General features: G+C 35.8%; 1 protein-coding gene across 5 annotated transcripts in view; it reads left to right on the top strand.

Moving 5' to 3' along the window:
* The window catches only part of lrp4 (low density lipoprotein receptor-related protein 4), a 133,998-nt gene that overhangs the window by 88,436 nt on the left and 30,518 nt on the right, over positions 1–15,044 (top strand). For all 5 annotated transcript variants that reach the window (XR_010896464.1, XM_067401325.1, XM_067401324.1 and 2 more), the window contains 8 exons: positions 1,505–1,722; positions 5,791–5,967; positions 6,346–6,471; positions 8,865–9,073; positions 10,596–10,677; positions 10,905–11,010; positions 14,428–14,629; positions 14,714–14,903. Coding sequence is in view for 4 of the 5 variants with exons in the window: in XM_067401325.1 (XP_067257426.1) it covers positions 1,505–1,722; positions 5,791–5,967; positions 6,346–6,471; positions 8,865–9,073; positions 10,596–10,677; positions 10,905–11,010; positions 14,428–14,629; positions 14,714–14,903 (1,310 nt within the window). In the remaining variant the exon portion in view is untranslated. The remainder of the gene's footprint in view (positions 1–1,504; positions 1,723–5,790; positions 5,968–6,345; positions 6,472–8,864; positions 9,074–10,595; positions 10,678–10,904; positions 11,011–14,427; positions 14,630–14,713; positions 14,904–15,044) is intronic.

Raw genomic sequence — 15,044 nt, 5'->3', positions numbered from 1 at the left:
GTAAATATTCAGGCCGTTGTGTTTTAATAACATATACTGTAAAATGCAACTTGCAAATAATGCTGGATCCTTCAAATGGATATTCATTACAAGCTTTGCACAATAAATACGCAAATGTTTCTTAACACACTTAAAGGGATAGTTCACTCAAAAATGAAAATTCTGTCATCATTTGCTCCACCTCAAGTTGTTCCAAACCTGTATACATTTATTTTTACAGGTTTGAAAATGCTATTTGTAATAATGTCAAATGAAAAGTTTACATTAAGGTACATTTTAAATAATTTAATTTTAATTTTAATTACTCTAAAGAAGTACACATATTTTGAAATGCTGAATGACATACTACATAATGAAGTACTTGTTTATAATTTCAACTGTAGTGTGTTACTCAGTATTACATTATTTTGAAGTTAATCTGTTTTAATGTACTTAATTGTAACTACATTGTAACTTCATTACATACAAGTCACATTAATATGAATGTAAACTTTAACCCATTTCTATTTAATTGCAAATACCATGTAGTTAAAAGTCTGGAAGTATTACGTTTTAATTCTTAAAAGTCCTCTAAAGTGTACCTCTTTTTCACAAGGAACATCAGACTCTTTCCTCATGCTGAGACCCTTTAATTTATGTGCTTAAATGCTGTACATTTATTATTTTGTATACAGAAAACTGTCACTGCCTCTTTGTTCTTTTGCATGGGGAAAAATCCCCTCTTGTGACCAGAAGTTGTTGTTCTGTAATAAGCAATGATAAGCAGGGCATGAAACCATTCTGGTGACTTCTGGCTAAACTTCGTAACTCAATTTGCTTCTAATCACAAAGGCTGTGCAAAAAGTTTTATTCAGGGATTGTCACAAGGCTTGAGTTGCAGCCGACACTCATCATGGCTCTTTGTCATGGAGGACAAAGGGGTTTATGAAATCTGGCTTGAATTCTCGCTCTCCAACGAGATTTAGCCCCTGTTTTCGACCAGCTTTGCGTCCACTGATTCTCACACACAGATGCATGTAGATCTTGCTGTATGTGAGAAAAGCCAAAGCATTACATTATTTTTCTGAAGGATAAAATGCATAATGTAAAGTGTAAGAAAAGAAAAAGGAATCAGTTATAAGATAAGATGAGGATAAGGATTATTTGTAGGGCAACATTTGTTCAAATTTGTTTCAGTCCTTACTAAAAAAAAATGATCATGTTTTAAAAAAAACTCTGAGTATCTTTTATAAATTTGATGCCACCAACCTGGAAAACTTTGGCAAATCCAGTAACTAGTTACGTACTACTTCAAAAGCACTTTGTAAACACAACCTCATGGTAAAAACCTATGCACAGTAATTCCTGTAAATTGCATTAAGTCAAAATTGAGTTGGAAAAAGATGTTTCCAATGTTAGGCCATTATCAAAAGGACATTTATTATTTGCTTTATTGAGTCCTAACTGCATATTTTTACATTAAGATAAAACTATGTTTCTAACATCACTTATGCTCTGTGTTTAGGAAGATTTACTGGACTGACTGGGGAAATATGCCACGCATTGAATATGCCAACATGGATGGTTCTAATCGGAAAATAATTGCTGATACACACCTATTCTGGCCTAATGGACTCACCATTGACTATGCCAGTCACCGTATGTACTGGGTGGATGCCAAACACCATGTCATTGAAAGAGCTGACCTGGATGGGAAGAATAGAAAAGCTGTCATCAGCCAAGGTAAAAAATAAATAAATAAATAAAAATAAAATTCTTTACCTTTTATTCCTTTACAGATGCTTTTATATATTACATCTTAGATGGTACTTTATAGAGTGGTAAAATGTAGGTCATGGTTTCACAATTAATGTTGTATAATGTTTGTATTTGTATGTTTTATGCTCACCAAGGCTGCATTTACTGGATCCAAAAATTGAGATATTGTAGCCACAAAAAAATTTCTATGTGAATATATTTTAATATGTAATTTATTCATTTTAATGCAAAGCTGAATTACTCCAGTCTTCAGTGTCACTTTATCCTTCGGAAATCATTATAATATGCTGATTTGCTGCTTCAGAAACATTTCTTCTTATTATTATCAGTGTTTTGCTGCTTCATATTTTTGAGGAAACATTTTTTTCCAGATTCTTTGATTAATTGAAAGTTCAAAAGAACATCTTTTGTAACATTATAAGTGTCTTTACTGTCACTTTTGATCAATTTTAATTTAATCCTTGCTGACATTTTTTATTATTATTATTTTATAATATAAATCATAATTACCCCAATCCTTTGAATGGTAGTGTATCATGGTTTCCACTGTTTTCAACATTGGTGATAATAAGAACCATTATTAATAATTAAGCACCAATAAAAATGAATAATAAATCAGATGATTACTTTTTTTTTTTTTTTTTTTAAATATTTATGGGCTTTTTGTGCCTTTTATTTGGAAAGGACAGTAGAGAGCAAACAGGAATGCACTGGGCAGAGAGAGGGGGGCAGGATCAGCAAAGGACCTCGATACAGGAATCGAACTCGAACTGGTCGCCGTGAACGCATTTGCTCCATATGTCTGCGCACTAACCACTAGGCTATCGGTGCCGACATCAGATGATTTCTGAAGGATCATGTGACCCTGAAGTTTGGAGTAATAATGCTGAAAATTCAGCTTTGCATCACAGTAATAAAATGTGTTTCAAAATATATTCAAATGGAAAACATTGTTGTGTGATTTAATATTGCATTAACTAGGTCTGTTTGTTTGATTTCACAAAAATCAAACTGGTACGTTTCAAGACTAAACCACTTACTTGGCATAGTCTGATGAAAGTTTTCTGATTAAACTGCAACTTATGTTCATCTTATGGACAAACGATTTTAAAACGCACTTTGCTACAGCAAAACATTGATTCTATTGTCAGTTCAGTGTTTTAAAAGCTGGAAAGGTTTACAGACTCTGTTAAGCTTGGTTAGGCTGCTGTGCTTTTTCTTTTTATTGAGTATTCTGTTCATTTGAGGATAAGCAGTGTCTTGTAGATAAATTCAGATGTCTCTCTGATGTGTGATAGAGTGCAATCCATGTTCCCTCTAAATGGCACACTAGAAAGGAAGACTAAGCCTCGGGGTTTGCAGGAACAAAATACCTGTGCACCTGGGAAAGGTGGGGGAATATTTAGACCTGAAAACCGAGCTCTAAAAAAAATTCAGTGCAGATTTGCTTACTGTGGTCATCAATGACAGATTTACTAGGGAGGGAGGCACCAGCATTATAAAAAAAATCAGAGTGCACACACACAGAGAAAAGATATGCTGACTGCAAAAACAAGATCAAAAGTGAATGATGATTGAGATGACAAGAGAAAGGTACCAGCAAAGAGGGACAGCAGATGGCAGCGGAGCTGGAAACAAAAGAAAAAAGAGATGGAAAAGGCAAACAAACCTTCTAACTCAAACCTGTTCTTGCTTCTCTACAAAGATAAGATCACAAAACAACCCCACGCTGTGTGTGTACACCTGGAGTAGGGTGAAAGGTGCAGAAAAGGAGGGAGATACAGGCAGGGTGCATTACACGCCTATAGTTTGGCAGAGTGCCAAGTGTAAAGAATAAGCTAGGAGAGCACACAACTTAGAGCAGAAAAGAAGAGAAATAACAGAAAAAATAGGAGGTTATAATAAGTATTTTGAAATAGGAGGTTATAAGTGCCTTTTGTTAAGGGTGGAAGAGGTCTTTAGCTGTAGATTTAGGTAGGGATGGTAAGGGACAACTTTTTGGCTGCCACCTCTGATTGACTATTGCTCGAAGGGAAGATTTTTCTAATCCTGGTTAGATGGAAAGTAGCTAATTAGTAGTTTAAAAAAATAGTTTACCTCATCTTCTTTGAATTCAAAGTTTAAAGTACACCAGATTTCCGTCATGTCTAATTTTATCTGACATTCTCAATAAACGCTTGTGAAAAAGAAGTACAGTTTAGCATACTTATTAGAGAAATACTAAAGTGTGAACTTACATGTGTGATGTTTTCAGACACTTAACTGCATGTTAATTATAATTAAATGAAAATGTATTGGAGTTTAAAATTAGTTGAAATTATATGCAATCAGCTCAACTTTAGTGTGTTTTTTGACCCACTTAAGTACTTCTTTGTATGTAATTTTATAGTTACTCATATTGTGTTTGAAATATGGTTAAAGTGTACTGCCGAATGTGCTGGCATTTATGCTAAACTAAAATATATTTTAATGTCATGTATTTATATTTGTAGTCACATATTTGTAATGATGAAGCTGAAGTTTAGTACATTTAAAACAACTTTAATATCAAATAACACAATACAGTTAAAATTTAAATCAAGTACTTTACATATGCTTTAGTATGTTAATCAACACAAGTTTAAGTATATTTCTTTAAAACATGACAAAAGATTATTAAATCATGATGTAAAATGCACTTTAAAGTAAAACTTGATTAATTTGACCTTATATGTAATGAAGTCAAGTGTATTTATAGAGTATTTTACAACAGCTTAGAACACAGCTCAGCCGATTTTAATCAAGGACTGGAACAGAGTTATGTAAGCAATAAGGTACGAGAGGCTGTACTTTATTGTGAATATGTCACGGCTGAAGGGCGTTGTTAGGCACAACGTGAAGCGGGCTACTTGCTAACCCCTTTAGGCATGACTTATTCACGATACAGCACTAGCCTCGAGTACCTTATTGCTTTTATAAAACGGTTACCACACAATACAAATATTAAAGCCAAAAAATATGTATCAAAGCAACTTTCATGAAGTAAAATCACTAAAAGCCGTTCTTTCCGCAGGAAAAAATAGTCCCTGACCGTGAACAGCAACAGAAGTTACATTTTCATGCCATTAGATGGCGGCAAAGAGTCCAAATGAGTGTGTCAGTCAGAAGCAAAGTGTTTTATAATGAAAAGTCTGAATTGTTGTGAACACGGAACAAGACGCAACTGACAAATGCTTTGACTAGTGCTGTCAGTCATGGGAAAACCCCTTAACTGTTAAAAGGACAAGATAATACATCAGACATTCAAACAGATTTATTATGAAAATAGGACTGACCTGAAGGAAAATGCTAAATCTGAATGCAGCTAATAAACTCGATCTCTTTCTTATAATGCTCTCCGACATAATACAGTAAGCTTCAATGAACAATATCAATTGAGAACATACAGTTTACATTGCTAAGAGTGGTTGCTAAGGGTGTTGTGTAATGATACACAGAACCGTTGAGTGAAGCGGTCATAGCCATCAGAATCAAGGACATGAACTAACCCTTTTATAAAATGAAAATAAGTACCTTAGAGCATTTGTGAACCAATCAGAATCAAGAATTCTAGAGTTCCTTGATATAAATACCTTGTTTGTGAGAGCGAAAAAGAGAGGGAGGGATCGAGAGTGATTTTGTGATGCTTTTCACATTATTTACCCATGGGCCAGATTTGACCTGAACGTAGAAAGTGTAGACAAAAAGCTTGACATTCCATAAAGCCTATGAGTTTTTTGTTTGTTTGTTTGTTTGTTTTTTTTGCAGCTATTCATTGTAGTGGAGAACCCTGAAATAATTTGACCAAATATAACATTTTAGCTTGATTTTCACTCTTAAACATAACAGGAGGATTATGAATCATCAGAGTATTGATTATTGGAAAACACTCCACTTCCTGTAACACATGAGATCTTGAGTTTTGGTGTGCAGTCGTTAATTATTGCTTAACAATAGTTAACGACAGCAGTCCAGTCATAATTCTAAACTCTAAACCATCTTTCTGTCTTCCAGGTCTTCCACATCCTTTTGCCATCACAGTGTTTGAAGACAGTCTTTACTGGACTGACTGGCACACCAAGAGTATCAACAGTGCAAACAAGTTTACTGGCAAAAACCAAGAGGTCATCCGGAACAAGCTGCATTTTCCCATGGACATCCACACGCTGCACCCCCAGAGGCAACCTGCAGGTCAAATAAACAGAAGTCCTTATTACTCATAGTACAGTAGACAATGATTACAGTGTACAATGTTTATAAATGCGTTTTAAAGTAACTGCAACATAGGCTCATATGGGAAAAAAATTTACCTATACATACACTTCAGTACAGTTTTCAGCTGAAATGAACGATAGTGTCTGTAAAACCCCAACAACTTTTATTCCTTTTCACACAAATTATGATTTTACAGGGGCAGATTATCGACTAATAAAGACTTATTTCCATCCTGTTTCTTACACAATACTGTGCTATGACCTCAAAAAAAAAAAATGTCACCACTGTCATGTTTTTCCAAAGAGCCTGGATTGAGGAAATAATATTCATTTTAAAAGAGTTATTATTTTTTAGGAGGGAGAAATCGCTGTGGGAGCAATAATGGGGGCTGCAGTCACCTGTGTCTTCCAAGCAATAAAACCTACACCTGTACATGTCCTACAGGCTTTAAAAAGGTGGACCACTATAACTGTGCCCAGAGTAAGTACTTCTTTTTTTAGTTATTTATCCTTATTCATGCTACAACATAAGCCCTTTACCTTAAGGGGACAGTTATGTGAGAAGTGCAATACAAACTTCCAAAAAGTGATTGTGTGCATTATTGTGTTGAAACCAAGAAGAGCCTCTCACTCACTGACAGCAGGCTTTTAAAGGGATTACAAGACGAGAGTTTAATGTAGTCTCACAGATGCGTTCTGGGTAACTGGCAGAAATTGAGTTATACTTTCAATAGATAACATGATGCATTCAGAAGTTCTCTTAACTATTGTCTTAATAATAATTATACATGATTTTTGTAATAATTGTAAAAGTAACAATACTATATTTGAATTTGTTCATTCAATAAGTGCAAAATGCTCATTTAGCCAATAAATTCATGAAGACAGCAACAGATTTCTTGCTTAGCAAATTTTCAATTTGTAACACAATAAATTGATTTATTGTTTTGAGATATATAACAAACAAATGGTGATAATCAAAAAATGTTATATAAAAAAAGCTTTTAACATTACAACACTACAAATGACTAACAGTAATGATAAAACAACAAAAGTTGAAATAAAGTCAGCAAAGACCAAAACAATAGTAAAGTAGCTGCATAATTTATTCATGCTGCAATACATGATGGGAACTCAAAAACCCTTAATATTTCAGCTATATTGTACAGTATCCACCCTTTGTTCAGAAAAATGTAGTTTGGACCAGGGGCGGTTCTAGGATTTCATCCTCAAGGGGGCTTAAGCCCTCAATAAGAATCTGTTGAAAGAGATAATTGCCTAAGTGGTGCATCTTTAAATCGACACCACTATATTACTATATATTAAGTCAAATTAGCCTACCGGTACTTAGTCAATACAAAAAATTTTAAATGATATAATGATACCAGTCTTTATGCAATACAGTTCAAAGCAGTACAAGTATAGGCTACTGTTTGACAGAAAATTGTGACCATATCATTATTATTAACAAGTATAACTATTAACTAGCTAAAAAATAAAAATAGTGACTCAGGGCACTATATATATAATATATATATATAGTGCCCTGAATATATATTATTATATATATTATATATATATATATATATATATAATAATATATATATACATTATATTGGCAAAAGTATTGGGACACCCCTCCAAATCATTGAATTCAGGTGTTCCAATCACTTCCATGGCCACAGGTGTATAAAATCAAGCACCTAGGCATGCAGACTGCTTCTCCAAACATTTGTGAAAGAATGGGTCGCTCTCAGGAGCTCAGTGAATTTAAGCGTGGTACTGTGATAGGTTGCCACCTGTGCAATAAGTCCATTCGTGAAATTTCCTCACTACTAAATATTCCACGGTCAACTGTTAGTGGTATCATAAAGTGGAAGCAATTGGGAACAACAGCAACTCAGCCACGAAGTGGTAGGCCACGTAAAATCACAGAGCGGTGTCAACGCATGCTGAGGCACACAGTGACATACCAAGATATTTTGGACAATATCATGCTCCCAACTTTGTGGGAAGAGTTCGGGGATGGCCCCTTCCTTTTCTAACATGACTGCACACCAGTGCACAAAGCAAGGTCCATAAAGACATGGATGAGCGATTGACACGCATCCGATATTTTCTTGAATGTTTGTTCACTTAAAGGTGCAGTAAGCTATTTCTGAAAATTGCTGTTGATATTTGAAATCACCAAAAACAAAACGTCCCTACCCAAAAGGATCACACCCCTTTCTTGACCCCCAAATTCACAAACACCATATGCAACACAGGCACCTTCCCCCTAATGAGTGCATACGTCCCTTAGTGGTGATTGGTTACAAGTGTTTTGGCTCTCAGTCCGATCCACTTTCAACAGCGTTTCTCAGAAATTGCTTACTGCATCTTTAAGTCTGTTTATGCAGCTACTCGTCAAAATGGGCATTTTGACATAATTTTGTGTGTATTTGCTCAAGAAGACGTGGAAAATAACTCAATTCAGTACTCGTGTGCTGTCTGAGAGGTGACTTTCTGTGTGCTCGCTTAGGGTGTGTGCACGCACAGAAACAATCTAAAGCAAATATTAAGAAAATTGCTTTTCTTAATATTTGAGACTCAAAAGTTAGTTGCTTTTTTATAGTGCAATAAAATGTAGCCTTAGAAATCATACTTGTACTAATATGTATACATGTTAATAATCAATAATCTGTCAATTGCAGCTGCTCTCTTTATCAACTAACCATCCTTGTTTACAAGTAACAAAAATTAATACAGCCACAAACATGAATAATAAATGTCATTTAACAAATTTGTCATTTTCCTTTCACATTTTTGACTTGTCTATACTGATGAACTTTTCAAATCTGAAGAACTGACAGGAGACCTTTGGTCTTTGATCAGGTCTTGACAAGTTCCTGCTTTTTGCCCGAAGGACGGACATCCGTCGAATCAGCTTTGACACTGAAGACAAGTTGGATGATGTCATTCCACTGGCTGATATTCGAAATGCAGTTGCCCTGGACTGGGATTCCAGTGAGCGATATATATACTGGACCGACGTCACCACTGATTCTATCAACAGAGCAAAATGGGATGGCACCAAACAGGAGGTTAGCAGGAATTTAGCCTGAGACCCAGAAACAGATTTATTATTTTGTCTAATATAAAAAACAACCTTATGATAATCACCCATAAATTCATAATTGATAATGATTAAGCGGTAATGACATGTCCTTTACAACTGGTAAAAGCACTGAAGAAAAAGCATAGAGTAGCTTTAGGTGATTAACAGGTAGGTAGAACAGGTACTGTTCTTTGTGGCTGTTCATCATATATTTACAAAAACATAAAACTCTGTTGCTTCTGCATTTCCTATTACACCTACAGTGAGAGTATGTGTCTTCAAACATGACATCCTGTCACATGCTTTCAGTGTAGTAGAAATTTAATTCAGTGTATTGGTCTTTCATATATCACTAAAGAAAAGTGACAAACTGAATGAGCTGTTTGACTAGTAGCAAAAGTTGAAGAAATTAGACCGCTATTACATGAAAACTTTTACTTGCATTTGGCTTGATATTACAGTCCTAAATATTAACATTACAATAAAAATCTCATTATATTAATATGAAAAGAATTGAAGTGAAAGTAATTTTCTGTTGAAAGTATCTGTTTTCAGCTAACATTCTCAGAACTTTGGCTAACGTTGTGGCAAGGCACCCTCAAAGTTATGAACAAACCTTCTTCCAGTAACATTAATAAGATGTTCATTCAAAGTTATCATATTTAATCATTTTCTCAAAATGGTAACATAACATTATTTATACATTGTTCATGGTGTTTTTTTTCTGAAATGTTTAAGCTGGATGTTCATCTAACATGTTTTTAAATGTACAGTACTTCTTGTTTTGAAATATTCAGAGAACATCAAAAGTAACGTTTCCAGAGTGTTTGCAGAATTAATAAAATGGAATGTTCCTGTAACGTTTGCAAAATCAAGATTTTTTTTAAAAAAACATTTGAAAAACTGGTAATTTTAAATGTTGGGAGAACATTCAGGAATAACTTTAATTAATACTTTTCATAACATATTTTTGTTAGCTGGGTTGTCATTGAAGTGGATGAACTTCAGATTACTCTTAATATGTTTTTAATGTTTAAATTTTATATATTTAATGTCATTTTAATTTTATATATAATCTAATTAATATTTTAAGGATAACACCTTGACATTCTTTGAAGTTCATCCATATAGATAAATGCATGCTCACACACACCATGGTACATCCTTGTATTTAGTAAGGTGTTGTGAGAATGGAATTAAAATCTAAAATATATAATGATGGAATAATAAAATCAAACACAATGTTATGTGTAAGTACAAATGATATATTTTAAGTGCCCTTTTTGTTACTCCTCTATCCTTGCCTTTGCTTAGGTCTGTGGACGTCACTGCTGTTGGATGTCTAATGTATAAACTATGCAATGTTTTAGTATATAATGGGGAGAAATGTGTAAAATACTGACCCCTGGAGAACAAACTAGCAAAAGCCAATAAATTCTCCCTTATAAAGTTGGTTGCTGTAATGTATTTTCGTGTAATTTGACAGATGATATTCAATTTGGTTGCAGGTTGTGGTGGACACAAGCTTGGAAAGCCCTGCAGGTCTAGCTATTGATTGGCTTACACATAAACTGTACTGGACTGATGCAGGTACTGATCTTTTATTGGTTCATCTTTCAGACCAAGTGGAATATATATGTTTATCTTTTTTCATGATATCTTTTTTCTCAATAATTGTCATTATTAAGCTACATTTTAAGGTTGTGTTTTTTTTTTTTTTTTTTTTTTTTTTTTTTTTACAGCTAATTTTCCCCATTGTTGTTGAGAAAACATTGATTGTTTTTTATTTATTTTTTTCCCATTCATAACACTTTTAGGCACTGACCGGATTGAAGTTTCAAACACAGATGGAAGCATGCGTACAGTTCTGATCTGGGAGAATCTTGATCGTCCCCGGGACATTGTTGTTGACCCAATCGGCGGGTAGGTCAAAAAGGTGCTGGGGAGTGCTGGGGTGTTTCTCCTAAAGTCCACAATCATCTCCACTGTTTTGAACGTGTTCAGCTCCAGGTTGTTGTCGTCAAGTCAAGTCATCTTCATTTATATAGCACTTTTCACAATACATATTGTTTCAAAGCAGCTTCACAGTGACAATAGGAAAATTCTTATCGAGCTAAAGTTGGTTTTTGATTGAATCACTTCCATTGTAATAACTGTTAATTATTACTTTAGGGGCTGCTTAAATGACAACTTTCCTTCTGAAAAACCGAATACCTTTAATGCATTCTTGCCATTCGTTTACGTGTTTAGTCTATAGGTTTGCGTGTTTGAGTGTGTATGTGCGCAGAAGCTTGGTCTTTTTTAAAAAGTGTTTTATCTATACATAGGGAAAGGGAAATGGGCCTTCGCAGGGGATAGTTTAGTTGAAACGTCAGGGCTGCATTATCATCATGTCTAGATGCAGGTCCTTCATCTCATCTGGATACGGCCTTGATCTGGCAGGCTGCGGCAAACCTAGAGATAAACAGAGAGAGACTAATATTAGCGTAGACGCCATTCTCCTTATGATGTAGCGAGTACATCAGGTGTTATGGGAAGTGTTCCCGGTTCCGGCTGACCTAATCTATGCAGCCTAACAATTTACATGATTTGAATCATAGAAGTAGGTAGTGTGTTCTGTGTATGCATGTTTAAATAGATGTGTTTTTATTCTAGATTAAAACTGAATGAGTGTGTCTGCTTCCCGAACAGTGATAGGAAGACTGTTCCTATTTAGCACCTAAACTTTGGAAAAGGATCTACCGCCTGCAGTTGATTTTGATATTCTAGGTATTATCAACTGTCCAGAATTCTGAGATCGCAATAGCTATTTATCAACTGACTGACTGCACCAGACATCCAGCTCTTTAACCTGTAGACAGACCCGTCACCATCCTGGATGAGGCCATTAAGTGTGGTGTCACTTGTGAACTTCAGGAGCTTGATAGAGGGGTCTTTTGCAGTGAAGTCATTGGTGTAGAGAGAGAAGAGCAGTGGAGAGAGCACATATCTCTGGGGGGCGCCAGTGCTGATCGTGCGGGTGTTGAATGAGAATTTTTCCAGCCTCACTAGCTGTTGCCTGTCTGTCAGGAAGTTCGTGATCCACTGACAGATGGAGGAGGGCAGAGAGAGAGAGATGTTAATTTGTACAGGAGGAGGTTAGGGATGATGGTGTTGAAGGCCGAGCTGAAGTCCACAAACAGGATCTTCACATAGGTTTGTCCAGATGTTGCAGGATTCATAGACCTGTTTGCTTGATAAGAAAATTGCAGAGGATCCAGCAAGTGTCCAGTAATATCCTTCAGGTAGGCCGACACCAGTCTTTCAAATGACTTTATGACCACAGATGTTAAAGAATTAGTTCACTTCAGAGTTAAAATTCCCTGATAATTTACTCACCCCCATGTCATCCAAGATTGAACAGAAATTAAGGTTTTTGAGGAAAACATTCCAGGATTTTTCTCCATATAGTGGATTTCAGCAGTTTGAACAGTTTGAAGGTCCAAATTGCAGTTTCAATGCAGCTTCAGAGGGCTCTACATGATCCCAGCCAATGAATAAGGGTCTTATCTAGTGAAGCAATCTGTCATTTTCTAAAAAAAAATTATATATATACACAACCACAAATGCTCGTCTTGCACTAGCTCTTTTTTCAGGAAATTTTATTTCTAAAGTTAACTAATCTTTTAAGGCAACAGGTCTCTAGTCATTAAGTCCTGTTTTTTTTTTTTTTTTTTTTTTTTTTTTTTTTTTTGGGTTTCTTTGGGATGGGGATGATGGTGGAGCATATGAAGGAGAAAGGAACTTTGCATAGCTCCAGTGATCTGTTAAAGATCTGTGTGAAGACAGGGGCCAGCTGGTCAGCACAGGTTTTAGACAGGCTGGTGTAACTCCATCTGGGCCTGGTGCTTTCGATGTCTTCTGTTTCCGGAAGACACGACGCACATCATTTTCACAGACCCGAAGTGCAGGAGGGCAGGACAGGGGGTTGTCGGAAGTGTTGATGGATGCATGGAGAGAAGATCAGAATGGGTGTGGGGTGTGAGAGTGGGTTTTACAAACCTCGAGCTACGATAAGTTCCTCTGTATAAAAATGCAGATTCATTTATATACAGCCTACTGATGAATCTATTGCTTCCACTTATAAATTGTCAATGTGATTTAATTTGTATAGCACAATTAAAGGTGGGGTATGTATTTTTTGAACAACACTGTTTGGAAGTTATTCAGGCCGACACCAACAACAAACGTCTAACCAATCAAAGTTAGGGGGCATATGACAGTCGAGGAGACAGAATTAGCAAGAGGGAGATTTGAAGAAAGACTGCAAACACTATTTCATCTTTGCTAAATTACGCAAGTGGAAAAAACTTGATTTTACAATTGTTTGTTGTATTTCTGTACAGGAGAGGATGCACAAAAAGCCCTTATATGGAATTTTTTGTTGTTTTATGCAAATTACTAGCCTTAGGCACATGGACGTTCATTTAGAACACTCTGAATTCCTTAACCTTAGACCAAGGTTAAGAACTAATTCATGCCAGTGCACACCTGTTGTGAATTGTGCGTAATTTGTGAGAAGATCTCTTGTCTGTTCAAAGTATGTGTAAATAAGAATGTGAATGAGACCCAATATCTTGCTGGAAGATCCAGTCATGGCCAGTGTAAGCTTCCTGACAGGGTCAGTCAGGTGTTGATTTATTCTGCTGGTACTTGTAGTTCATGATACCATATATCTTACTAGTTGTCCAGGGCCTTTAGGGGGAAAACAACTCCATAACTTCAAAGATTTCACATTTGGGATGAGGTACTTCCATTGATAATGATTGAATAATGGAAATTGCCCTTTTCGACAGCAGAGCCATTTTCTTATAGCCATTTCCTGATTTGTGCAACACAACAGCCTTTTGTCACACATCATTACTTTATTGGGTCTTTCCCATAGTCATGGATGAGTAAAGGAATTTGGCCTGTGCATGACCTCATTTTTTTATCCCAGTGAAACAGGAAATCGTGGTTTTATTACTTGAGTGTTAATCAGGCAGGTGAACTTAAAACATTTACATTTATGCATTTAGCAGACACTTTAATTCAAAGCGACATACATTGCATTCAAATTTACCTTTTATCAGTTATTGCAATCCCTGGGAGTCAAACCCATGACCTTGGCGTTACCAGTGTATAATACATCAACATTTTTTAAAAGTAGAATTATAATAGAATTTTTAGTCTATTTACCAAGGGTGCCAAAATAAATGGAAGATGCTGTATAGTCATTTGGACAGTATTGCAGTAGCTTTGGATGCTTACACAACATTATAAAAAAGGGTACATAACCTTATTTGTTTTGTCTCACCATAGATTCATGTACTGGACAGATTGGGGTGCAAATCCTAAGATTGAGCGTGCTGGAATGGATGCATCCAACCGTACTGTTATCATCTCAACAAACCTGACGTGGCCTAATGGGTTGGCAATCGACTACAACACAGAGAGACTGTACTGGGCAGATGCTAGCATTAAGACCATTGAGTATGGCAACTTTGATGGATCAGGCAGACAGGTAGAAATGAGTGTGTATGTGTGTGTCTCTCTCTCTTTTTATTTAAGTAGGCTAAAGGTTGCAATTCATTCTTCTCTATTAAAGGTGTTGATTGGCAGTCAGTTGCCTCATCCATTTGGGTTGACACTCCATGAAGACAAAATTTACTGGACAGACTGGCAATCCAAGAGCATCCAAAGTGCAGACAAGCTTACTGGTTTGGACCGAAGAACGCTGGCAGAAAACCTTGAAAACCTCATGGACATTCACATGTTCCACCATCATAGAACTACAGGTAAAATGGCACAATAGAGTTATGTATCGGTAATCACAACTTTCATTATAACAATAGAGATATTATGTATCAATAATACTGGTACCAAATATACATTACACTTTGGATGTTCTCTCAACCAAGATCATGAGGTTCATCCTG

This window comes from Chanodichthys erythropterus, chromosome 11, assembly GCF_024489055.1.
Source record: "Chanodichthys erythropterus isolate Z2021 chromosome 11, ASM2448905v1, whole genome shotgun sequence".
Classification (NCBI taxonomy): Eukaryota; Metazoa; Chordata; class Actinopteri; order Cypriniformes; family Xenocyprididae; genus Chanodichthys; species Chanodichthys erythropterus.
The sequence above is the reverse complement of the archived record's forward strand: the minus strand, read 5'-3'. Positions and strand labels throughout refer to the sequence as shown.